The 11,405-nt window shown below is 56.8% G+C and overlaps 6 protein-coding genes across 6 annotated transcripts; 4 read left to right on the forward strand and 2 right to left on the reverse strand.

Moving 5' to 3' along the window:
* Nucleotides 1-512: 512 nt before the first annotated feature.
* SETTUDRAFT_166500 (uncharacterized protein) lies at nt 513-2,033 on the forward strand. The gene is made up of 2 exons (XM_008033479.1): nt 513-1,477; nt 1,528-2,033. The coding sequence occupies exons 1-2, from the start codon at nt 856-858 to the stop codon at nt 1,833-1,835; spliced, it is 930 nt and encodes a 309-aa protein (XP_008031670.1). The 5' UTR covers nt 513-855; the 3' UTR covers nt 1,836-2,033.
* A 66-nt stretch (nt 2,034-2,099) lies between these two features.
* SETTUDRAFT_158097 (uncharacterized protein) lies at nt 2,100-2,558 on the reverse strand (the record flags this gene model as incomplete). Its single annotated transcript, XM_008033480.1, has 1 exon — nt 2,100-2,558. One exon carries the CDS (start codon nt 2,556-2,558, stop codon nt 2,100-2,102), a length of 459 nt encoding a protein of 152 aa, XP_008031671.1.
* A 432-nt stretch (nt 2,559-2,990) lies between these two features.
* On the forward strand, nt 2,991-4,586 carry SETTUDRAFT_36036 (uncharacterized protein; the record flags this gene model as incomplete). Its single annotated transcript, XM_008033084.1, has 4 exons — nt 2,991-3,067; nt 3,113-3,231; nt 3,277-3,311; nt 3,360-4,586. 4 exons carry the CDS (start codon nt 2,991-2,993, stop codon nt 4,584-4,586), a joined length of 1,458 nt encoding a protein of 485 aa, XP_008031275.1.
* Nucleotides 4,587-4,689: 103 nt separating this feature from the next.
* Nucleotides 4,690-6,004, reverse strand: SETTUDRAFT_166501 (uncharacterized protein). The gene has a single exon (XM_008033481.1). The coding sequence runs from the start codon at nt 5,816-5,818 to the stop codon at nt 4,880-4,882; it is 939 nt and encodes a 312-aa protein (XP_008031672.1). The 5' UTR covers nt 5,819-6,004; the 3' UTR covers nt 4,690-4,879.
* Nucleotides 6,005-6,606: 602 nt separating this feature from the next.
* SETTUDRAFT_24670 (uncharacterized protein) lies at nt 6,607-7,790 on the forward strand (the record flags this gene model as incomplete). The annotated part of the gene is made up of 6 exons (XM_008033031.1): nt 6,607-6,646; nt 6,702-6,772; nt 6,845-6,867; nt 6,922-6,980; nt 7,044-7,159; nt 7,215-7,790. 6 exons carry the CDS (start codon nt 6,607-6,609, stop codon nt 7,788-7,790), a joined length of 885 nt encoding a protein of 294 aa, XP_008031222.1.
* A 1,069-nt stretch (nt 7,791-8,859) lies between these two features.
* Nucleotides 8,860-11,149, forward strand: SETTUDRAFT_44923 (uncharacterized protein; the record flags this gene model as incomplete). Its single annotated transcript, XM_008033118.1, has 8 exons — nt 8,860-8,885; nt 8,961-9,011; nt 9,066-9,091; nt 9,142-9,168; nt 9,219-9,254; nt 9,304-9,452; nt 9,501-10,888; nt 10,942-11,149. The coding sequence occupies 8 exons, from the start codon at nt 8,860-8,862 to the stop codon at nt 10,982-10,984; spliced, it is 1,746 nt and encodes a 581-aa protein (XP_008031309.1). The 3' UTR covers nt 10,985-11,149.
* Between the last annotated feature and the right edge of the window lie 256 nt (nt 11,150-11,405).

Here is an 11,405-nt window from a genome sequence, read left to right on the forward strand (position 1 = left end):
TACTTTGTGAGAACGGAACAGGGGGGGGGAGGGGGTGCGGGTACGTCACCGGTACCTGGCGCGCTGGATGCGGGTCGCGTGCCCCGAACAACAGCTGAGACGCATGCCCTAGACGCCCATGGTTTGGACCTGGTATCCGACTGCAATTGCCCATCTCGCCACCTCCCAGTGCGTGCAAAAGACGCTCTGCCGCTGCGCATTCTGCTGCCTCATGGCTGCTTCACGGCCTCAGCGACCTGCGTTGCTTACCCCGGATTCTAGACATCCCCCCTAAACGCTAATGCACGGGCCCCACTCACACCAGCCAAGGTCATGCGCACACCACCTTCTCGACAGAAGGCGAACAGCGCTACCCGACCGCAGTTAGAGCGGCTTTTGCTACTCCGAGCATCCAACCTTGGAGGCGTAGCAGGAGCAAGAGAGGCGGGCAGCATAGCCGCAAGAGCAAGGGTAATGTCTAGTGCTCTGCCGCTCCTTGCACGCGCTCTGCTGCCGGGGTTGGCGAGTGATGGAAGCGGAAGGTTTACCAGAAAGGCCCAAGGTGATGCGCCCACCAGCCCACTTCTGAGTCACGTGGGCGCCCTCGGATCACGTGTTCATCACCTCGCTCGCGGCCGCAATCGTATGACCAATCGCCGCGGAATTGTTGCTTGCATCAGCAACTGCGCTTTCGCCGCTTCCGAAACCGCAGGCCAATGACTACTATCTCTGTCTAGAAAAGTTTCCCGGGCGCGCCTCTGAGCCTCTACTTCGCCTTTCTCCCGCAAACTTCTCTGCTTCATACTCGCCCCGAAGCAACGGATTGATTTTGCGTGATTCCGCTACCCCTCCATCGACAAACGACTGTACCCCGCCATGCCGCGATGCTTACTGATCGGTACGCCGTCCATCGCGGCGCACCCAGAGCAGCTAGACAAAGTCTACGAAATCCATGATCGCACCTCGACAGACTTGCAGATGATCGACCGTATCGCTGCTGGCCTGGTCAATCTTCCCGTCTCCACCTACGACATCGTTCTCCTCCTCGCCGACGCCGACGGCACAACGCGCGAAAGCCACAAACTACTGGCACGCGATGTCATGAACAAAGTAGTCAGCGCATTGAAGGCTGGGGGAGTGCTCAAGAGCCAGGCTGGTCCACTGCAGGGCACTGAGAAAACAGAGGCCATTCTTGCAGGGCTCGCGGAAACGGCAGAGGGCATGACAAAGCCAAAGGACGAAGAAGCCGTGTCAATACCGCTCAAGTTTGGCAAGAAGAAAGGCGCGAATGGAACAAACGGCACTGTCAATCCAGACGGCTCAGTTCCGCTCAGCCTCAACGGCAAACGCAACGAGCCGCAGCCTGCCAAGCCCAACGGCGTGGGCTTTGTAGACTTTAGCGATGACCTCGACGATCCTGTCATCACCGGCGAGGATGACCTAATCGACGAAGACGAATTCATCACCGAAGCAGACCTGGCGCGGCCAGTCATTCAACGTATTTCTCCCGTTCCTTGCGTCTGGCTTCTTCGAACTAACAGACTACAGCGCCCGAGTGCCAGCCCAAACCTGGAAAGCGACGTCGCGCTTGCAAGGACTGCACTTGCGGCATGAAGGAGAAGCTTGAAGCCGAAGACGCCGCACGCCGCTCAGCCGCCGACAAGGCGCTCAACTCGCTCAAACTAGACGCCGACGACCTTGCCGAAGTGGACTTTACGGTACAAGGAAAGGTTGGCAGTTGCGGAAACTGTGCGCTAGGTGACGCGTTCCGGTGTGACGGATGTCCGTACATTGGCTTACCGGCCTTCAAGCCAGGCGAGGAGGTGCGGTTGTTGAACAACGACATTCAATTATAAATTATCGCTTGGGCGGAGTTGCATTGATAACGGCGTATTGGCGTGGATTGGGCGGCGATCTGGACAATATGAGGGACTGCCTGATAGTTATTCACCGCGCCTGAGTGTGCCAAAAATGATTAGAAATCAATGAATGAATATGGCCGTGAACGCTTACGAGCAGAATGAAATAGAGCCATATTCCCTTCTTTTGAAGACCTTGGATATGATGAGCACAACTTGCGAAAGAGGCGTGAAGGTGCTGCATGTGCATGTGAGACAGGCTCACTCGACAATTGCCAACTCCAGCTTCAGAGCGTTCCGCCCGGGTCCATAGTAATGCGGGCGGCGCTCGGATTGCTGGAAGCCACATGCTGTGTACAAAGCTCTCGCTGGCTGCCGGCTCTCATCCACCCACAGAAAAATGGTATCACAGCCTCCTTTTTCCATGGAAGCGCGGAACGAATGTATGAGAGCCTTGGCAATGCCTTTTCCCCTCTCTTGTTCAACGACGCAAAGCTTATGCAGCCATGCCAGCCTCTTCATCCGCTGATACACCAGATACGCGACGAGCTTTTCCGCATCGTCTTCTTTGAAGACTAGCAGTAGTCCCGTGTTCTTCTTCTTCAGCTCGACATCGTAGTTGAAATGCTCGATTGCGGGGAAGATTTTCTTCTCCAGCTTGGCTACCTTGTCGGCGAGTGCTGGGCGTAGTTTGGGCTGGTAGGAAGAGAAGTCTCTCATGATGAACCCTGGCGGGGCTTGTGTTGCTGTATCTGCTCCGGCCATGGTGGAATTGAACGCTCCCCGATAATAACGTGGATCGGCCAGACCTAGGATTCGGGTTTTGGTCGTCAGTTGTTCTGGGTGGTCTGCTATATGCATCACTGTCTAGCCATATGCTGTAGTACCATGGGTGTGGCTCTGTTGGTAATCGACTACAAAATGGTGAGTCTGCCCTGGCCAAAGTGGGACGCACGTGCTAGCGCGTCACACTTTTGACGTCGACGCGTCCACCCAACCATCGCACGGCACCTGCCATTTCCTGTATTATCCAACATGCAATTTTCCCCGTCACCCAAATCACCATCAAAAGCCATAGCCTTGCCGTGATTTGACGTAAAACTGCGCAGCGTCTCAGCAACAAAATCTTGAACACGACTCAGTGGTGGGACCATGCCTGGGCCCAGGAAGCGTCCGTACTCAAACATTGACTTTACTCTGAGAAAGGTGTTCAAAAAAGCCGCTTTCAGGTAGCCTTCTCTACAACGTTTGGAATTCAATGCTAAGTCGCCCAGACCACCACAACGCGAGATCGTCTTGGCCACGTTAGAAGGTCAAGATGTCTTTGTCCAGGCTGCCACTTCATTCGGAAAGAGCCTGTGCTATCAGCTACCCGCAGTCGTTGACTTTGGCAGTATGTGAAAGCTCTCTTGTTGACTGCTTGTACTGATGATCCCAGTTACAATTGTCATCTCTCCGCTCCTAGCACTCATGGTATATCGCCCACCATCCGCCTCCATGACACTGTCTCATTGAAACTAGAACAACCAAGTCGCTTCGCTGCGCAATGCCAATATCCGTGTCGAAACAATCAACAGCACAACCCCCACAGCAGACAGGAATAGGATCATAGCAGACCTTCAATGCGGCCACCCCCTTACTCGCCTACTCTACGTCACCCCGGAATTTTGTCAAGGCGATCACTTTCGCAGAATCCTGCGGATAATCCATTCTCAGCGGGAACTGGCCCGCATCGCTGTCGACGAAGCCCACTGCGTCAGTGAATGGGGCCATGACTTCCGACCATCCTTTCAGCAGCTGTCATTTTTCAAAACAGAATTCCCCGACGTACCCGTCATTTGCTTGACGGCTACAGCCACGGCCCGTGTACGAGATGATATCATTTCCACGCTGGCGCTGGACCCAAAGAAAGTGGCCATGTTCCGGATGAGCAGCAGCAGACCCAATCTCCACTACGAAGTACGCTTCAAGTCTGACGAGGAAGATCACTATGACGATTTTGTCGCTCTGCTCAGAGCCATCTACGCCCGCCGCGCCGACAGACCTGAGCGCGCCTCGCAGCTCGCCTCGCAGAACCAGCGCACAGACAATGTCCCAGGCATCATCTACACGCTCTTTCGCAAAGACTGCGAGTCGCTCGCCGCGCGCCTCCGCTCCGACGGCATCGGCGCCAAACCCTATCATGCGGGCCTGTCCGTGTCTGAACGCGCAGATGCCCTGTCCGGCTGGATCGCCAACAAAGCCGGCTACGACATTATCGTCGCCACGACTGCGTTTGGCATGGGCATCGACAAGGAAAACGTGCGTTTTGTCGTGCACTGGCAGATTCCCAAGTCGTTCGAGGGCTTCTACCAAGAAGCCGGGCGCGCAGGCAGAGACGGCAAGGCCTCGCTGTGTATCCTGTACTATGGCCGCGAGGACCGCGACCGCGCCGCGAGCTTGATGTCGAGAGACGCGTTGCGGCAGCCGCCCAGGGGCGCGGGCGCAGAAGCCCAGCAACAGCAGCTTATGAATCGCGCGAGAAGCCTGCAGGCGCTTGTAGGCTACTGCGAGGCCACGGACAAGTGTCGGCACAAGCTTATTGCAAAGTATTTTGCGGATGAGGGGCCGACGCCGTGCGACTTTGCGTGTGATTGGTGCAAGGACGCCGAAGCGCTGGTGAAAAGAAAGGAGCGTGGGCTGGCGAGCGAGGAGTGGTGCAGTACGCAGAGGGCCGAGGGGCGATATGATATCGACGAGTATGAATGAATGAATCAAGGGATTATGCCGGTGTTTTGGGGGAGTCGAGATACACATTGACTTTGAGAGGCATCACTGGCGTTGTCCTTGCATACCACACGGTATATACCTTCGTAACTCATGAGTATTCTCGAGTGTGGCTGGTGTTTTGTGCCTCCTTGATCAAACTACTTCTACATGTCTCTCTTCAGAGTACCAACCAGGGATCCCACATGATATCATCAACGCCACTCTCATGCTTTGACCATACGCCCAGTACTGGTTGATGGAATACGGAGAAAGCACTTTGTGACTGTCGTAGTCTATCCGACAATCAAGGCGGCGCTGGGCACCATGCCAGCCTCTTTGAGCGTCATGCCAAAGTCAGTCCTGTCATATGTCTTCTTGGGAAAGTTTGTCGTGAAGGTGCTGACGCTGGTGCCGTCCTGCTCGAGGGCGTGTGCAACCTCGAAGAGCGTCGTCTCTACGGGGAACGTCTTCATGACTCTTCCGCCAGGCGTCTGTAGCGCCAGTCGTGCCTCGGTGTATGCGCTGGCGGGCTTGCTCGTCGAAGGGCCAGACGATGTGGCGAGCGGAGCTTGTGCTGGCGCAGGAGGGGGAGCCTGGCCCGCACGCTTCGCCTTCTCCTCCTCTGCTTTCCGCTTGCGCTCCTGTTTGTCTGCCTCGAGCTTGGCCAGCACGCGCTTCCTGGCCTCCTCGTCTGCCTTCTTCTCTGCACGCTTGGCCGCCGCCTCCTTGAGGCGCTCCTTCTTCTGTAGCTCCTCGCGGATGTCCTGCGACTCTTTTGTGGCCTTCATGCGGATCTGCTCGTTGCGCTTATGGTCTTCCTTGTCCTGCTCTGACTGCTTTGCGCGCTTCGCTGCCAACTTCTCGCGCAGCTCCTGCAGCCGCTGCTTCTTCTCCTCTTCCGTGAGGGGCGCGAGCTCCTCGGTCGATTCGCTGAACTGCTCGTGGCCCGTCTTCTCGCCGTGGAACTGGGCTTGGTTGACAGACCGGAACTTCTTGCCGCACTCATCGCAGACGAGCGACTTGGCCTCTTCGCCGGGCTGGAGGGCGGGGGGCTCGTCCGAAGCGGCGGCGGCGGAGCTTGCTTGCGCTGCCTTGATCTCGTCGATGGACTTGTCCTGGTTGGCCTCGAGCCAGTCGATGGCGGGCTGAAGGCCCCCGGAGACCTTGACGGCAAGCTCTGCGCGCTCGCGGTCGAAGCCCATGTCGACCAGGGCATCTAGATCGGAGCCCATGGTGTGTGTGCAGCGTTGGCGAGCGAGAGGCAGGTGGCGGGGATAGTGGCGAGGCGTGTCCAGCAATTGTGTGCAGGCGAGTTGGCGGTTGATGGGACAAGCAAGCCAGCCCGGAGTTGCAGTCAGGGCAATCCGGGGTCCCGCTGGCTGGGGCGGTCTTATATACGAAGTGGTGCAGGCGGTAGCGGGGAAGGGTGCGGAATGTGGGAGAAGGTGGAGCGTGGATCTGCTGGGCGGGCGCTGCTGGTAGTGGTACCGTGAAGTGCTAGCAGCATGCAGCTGAGAGGCTGCACTGCGTCGCCGTGCTGGGGCTGCGACCTGGAGCTCGTCGTCGTCGGCGTCGTCGGCGTCGTCGCAGCAGAAGGCGTACTTGCACCTGCACTTGGCTGTGCCGGCCACTAGAAGCGCTGCCTGGGCCAAAAGCGTCACTGGCGCGACTCGTGCTCGTGCTCGTGCTCGCTGCTTTCACGGCAGCGCTGAAGCAACGTCATCGTCTCCCTCTCCCTCTGCCCACCCGCGACTCCTTCCGACCGCCCCGAGCCGCCGTCTGCTGCCTGCGCTTCTCTCCCACTCGACTCAAGCCCTCAATTACACATCCCTCTGCTCGCCTATCATTCCCGAGGTTGGCCGCGACTCGACTCTGCCGCTGCGGACCCGTACCCGTACCCAGGCCCGTACCCAGACCCAGACCCAGACCCAGTACCTGATTACCAACACCACTCACCCACCCGCCACATCCACATCCACATCCACATAGCAGCATATCCACCAGCCCGCGTGCGCTCATCATGTCGGTCGAGCTCGATCCCGTAGAGCTTGGGTTCAAGCGTAGGCGCCCGTCGCCGGCATTGGACGCGTGCAGCAGTGCTAACACGCTGGCCAGGACCCTTTCAGCACGAGGTGTCGCAGACCCTCCGCCTGAAGAACCCGCACTCGGACCCCGTTGCCTTCAAGGTGAGCAAGGCCTTGCTGTTCTCTGCTACACGGCAGCCGTATGCTCGGACGCCCTGCTGACACATGCAAAAGGTCAAGACCACGGCTCCCAAGCAGTACGCCGCCCGCGACCCCTTCCTTTGCCGCCACCACTGACGAGGCTCCTCTAGATATTGCGTCAGGCCAAACAGCGGGCGTATTGAGCCCGGAAAGGAGGTCGAAGTGCAAAGTACGCATGACTCGATGCGCGCACCCCACCGAAATGTTGCCATGAGCTGACACATGCGCCCAGTTCTCCTCCAGGCCATGAAAGAGGACCCGCCGCCAGACGCAAAGTGCCGCGACAAGTTCCTCGTCCAGTCGGTGCTGGTCACTGCCGACAAGGAATTTGCCAATGTTGGGTCTTTGGTACGCCTGCGACATTTGGGTCAGAGGCCGAGACTTTGCTAACCGCGTGTGGCAGTGGTCGCACATTGAACAAACGTCCAAGTCCTCGATTCAAGAGAAGAAGATTAGGGTCCTTTTCCTCGCCCCCGACGATGCTGCCCCCGGTGCCACTCCTGCCAAGTCCAACTCCCTGAGCCGTGACTCGATGGTGCCCTCGCCATCGCCCTCGCACGAGGCCGTCACTCCCCAGCGCGGCGTGTCTGACGCTTCAGGTCCAGTCTCCGTCCCGCAAGAGCGCCCGAGCGACAGCAAGAACCTGGGAGAAATTCGGAATGAGACATACAACCCGGCGACAGGAGGCGGTGCTCAGGCTGTCTTGAACTCGGCTGCTGCAAGCCTCTCGAATGCCATGCCTTCTTCCAGGGAACTCGAGGCCCAGCTCGCTGAAGCCAAGGCGCAGATTGCACGATTGTCACAGCAGGTCAGCGAAGCCAGTGGCCTCCGCCAGCGCAAAACGGATTCGGCGCAAGACTCCAAGTCACAAATGGCAACTGCTACCGAAGCGCGACAAGCCCCCGCTGGTGGAGTTCCTGTTCATATTACTGCTCTTCTCTGTCTCATTAGCTTCCTTTTGGCTTATTTCCTTTTCTAAGCGCCACGCCACGCCCACATTATCGGGGGGGGCGCCGACCCAGAAGGTGACAAGGCGCGGGATTGGGGTTAGTATCTTTCAATAAGCAAGGCAGCAGAAGTAGGGAGACGGTGCGGGATGGCGCTGTACAAGAGGAGTGTTAATCGGGTTGGTTTCTTTGTGGCTATATTTCTGCTTGGTCCTAGACCTCTCGTTGGTTACGCATACGGGGTAGCAGTTGCTAGGGACGCATGAGCATATCCGCGTGGAAAGCATTCATGTATCAACAAGTACACTATCCGGAGTTGTAGCGCCTGAAATTGTTTGAATCTCTTCATGTCCATGTACACTGGTATTGCGTGGAGCTGCTCACGGGCAGAGGTTGGCCAAGGCACGTGTTGGATAAATCGGCGGTAGTCTAGATATGAAGGCTCCGATAGCTGGAAAAGGCGGTCGGCACGTTACCGTGGCCGCGGAAGATTTGAGAGGCCAGTAAGCGCTAAAACCTGGTTAATCTAAGTTATCTGACTGGCTATCTCGAGTCTGCTTTATTGGTACTTTGTCTTGTATCCTCTACGCCGCCATGGAGGAGATGGCCTCTCTTTATCAGAGCGTGCATGAATTTGATTAGTCACTGCTAGCGTTCAGTGACATGACCTGTCCAGGCGGCGGCAGCTGAGCTAAGCAGAGGGATGCGCCAGTCGTTGTCATGAGGCTCACGGCGGCCATGAAGACATGTATGTTGGTGAGGCCATCAGCCAATAGGCGGGGCTGCGAATGTCCATTGTGGGGTGGCGTATGGACGTCATGTAAAGTCCCCATTCTGAACCGAGAAATATCACACTCCACCGGTTTGCCGCGGTGTCACCAGACGCTACATCCTTGCCGGCCTGCGATAGTGGACACCGCCATGCCGCGACCACACGCGTAGTGAGCGCGGGTTGGCGGTCATGGTGGGGCTCCGTCCGCCGGAGGGCTAATATGACTCCAGTGGTTTGACAATAGCTTTTCGACCACGATAAAGCGCTCCTTTTCTCTCTCTCTCTCTCTGACTCCCACTCTCCCTCCCTCCTCCCTCACAGTCGCAAACATGTGTGGTATTTTCGCGTGCTACAGGTATGCCACAATTGCCACGCACCCATGGCTGCCCCTCCACGATGCGCTCGGAGCCAGTCACTAACTTTTTCAAAGACACCCCGATGTCCAGAAGTTCAAGCCGACGGCCCTGAAAATGGGCAAGGCGTAAGTTTTTGCCTGATAGTACTTGGAGGCTTGCAATTGACCGGCTGCGCATAGTGTCCGACATCGGGGCCCAGATTGGAGTCAGTCACCACAATATGCGCCGGCGAACACGATAACTGAAACTTTGCAGGTGGCAACTGGATTGCGAACGATAGCAGTAAGCATGACGTGATAAATTGGGTCAGAGAAAATCCTAACGGTTGGCAGTCTTGGTTCACGAGCGCCTGAGTATTGTCGGCGTCGGTATGTGGCCACGCGACAAACGCAGTGTAGTCGACGCTTACATGGACAGACTCCGGAGCGCAGCCGCTCGTCAACGACGAGGAAACCATTTCCCTGGCCGTCAACGGCGAGATCTACAACCATCGTATCCTTCGCAAAACCCTCAAGACGCCCTACAACTTCAAGACGCACTCGGATTGCGAAGTCATTATTCCTCTGGTAGGGACAGCGGTTTTGCAGCGAGGACACAGCGCTGATGCATACTAGTACCTCGAGCATGACATCGATGCGCCCCGAAAGCTGGACGGCATGTTCTCATGGGTCCTGCACGACAAGACTCAAGATCGTGTAATCGCCGCGCGAGACCCTATTGGCATCACCACCTTTTATATGGGTCGGTCGAGCACAACGCCCGGTGCCGTCTTCTTCGCTTCCGAGCTCAAGTGCCTGCATCCCGTATGCGACGACATTATTTCCTTTCCTCCTGGTCACGTCTACGACTCGAAAACCGACTCGCTCACGCGCTACTACGACCCCAAGTGGCTTGTCGAGCCCGAGAGCATTCCCACAACACCCGTAGACTACAAGGAGCTGAGGCAGTCGTTTGAGCGGTCAGTGCGGAAACGCATGATGGCAGAAGTGCCGTTTGGCGTGCTGCTTTCTGGCGGTCTCGACTCAAGTCTTGTGGCCTCGATAGCGCAGCGGGAGACTCTGCGGTTGAACGAGCAAATAAGGCAAAAGGCAGCTGCGGCGGGCGGAAAGGCTAGCGAGGAGCAGAACCAACTCGTGGGAATCGATGACTCCAACGAGCTTCAGACGGACCTTCTCCTCGGACAGCTCAACTCGTTCTCGATTGGTCTGCCCAACGCTCCCGACGCCATTGCCGCACAAGAAGTAGCCAACCTCCTCGGAACAAAGCACCACACGTTTACTTTTACGATTGAGGATGGTCTCAACGCGCTCACCGATGTCATCTACCACCTCGAGACGTTTGACGTGACGACGATCCGCGCATCCACGCCCATGTTCCTGCTGAGCCGAAAGATCAAGGCCATGGGCGTCAAGATGGTGCTTTCAGGAGAAGGCAGCGACGAGATTTTTGGTGGATATCTCTACTTCCACAATGCGCCGGACAAGGCTGCGTTCCACCAGGAATGCATCCGGCGCGTCAAGAACCTGCATCTTGCCGACTGTCTGCGTGCCAACAAGTCGACGTCGGCATGGGGCGTTGAAGCCCGTGTGCCCTTCCTGGACAAGGAGTTTCTCAACGTGGCCATGAACATTGACCCAGCGGACAAGATGATTGACCGCAAGGCGGGCCGCATTGAAAAGTACATTCTGCGCAAGGCATTCGACACGAGCGACGAGCCCGACACGGCGCCGTACCTTCCCGACAAGATTCTGTGGCGCCAGAAGGAGCAGTTTTCCGACGGCGTGGGCTACGGCTGGATCGACGCGCTCAAGGACAACGCCGAGCTGCACGTTACCGACGAGATGATGAAGAACCCCAAACCCGAGTGGGGCTCCGACATTCCGGATAGCAAGGAGGCGTACTGGTACCGCTGCATGTTTGACGAGCACTTTCCCAGCTACTGTGCCCACACGGTGATGCGGTGGACGCCGACGTGGAGTAACCAGACGGATCCTTCTGGCCGGTGAGTTTGTTGATTCTCTTTGGTGTCAAGTAAAAGACTAATATTGGATGCAGTGCTATTGGTGTCCATGAGCAAAAATACGAGCATGCAGAGTAGGTGTAGGGAGAGAATAAGATAGTGGATAACGTAGTTCACAAGCGAGTCGCTCACCCAAGCGAGTCGCTCACGCCCCACCAGCGCGTCGACGTCGAGACGTTATCACGCACTTTTATCACAGTCAATAAACTATTACAATATACTAAATTAATTATTAGAATCGCTGCTATCACTTGCACTATCTATATCAACTGCGCAGGTACGAGCGTTATGTCCAGTCTGCTTACAACGCCCGCACCGCCTCTCTCCTCGCACCCTCTTCGACGCACTCTCACCGTCGCCACGACTACTACCCGCCTGTTCAGCTAATACTTCTTGTACCTCGCCTACAGTAAGAGTCTCTTCTGTCCGTACGTATCGCCGCTTGCGGCTTTTACGCTTGTTTGATTCGTCTAGAGCCTCTTAAAGGTGGTTATTTTCT

This window comes from Exserohilum turcica, assembly GCF_000359705.1.
Source record: "Exserohilum turcica Et28A unplaced genomic scaffold SETTUscaffold_9, whole genome shotgun sequence".
NCBI lineage: Eukaryota > Fungi > Ascomycota > Dothideomycetes > Pleosporales > Pleosporaceae > Exserohilum > Exserohilum turcicum.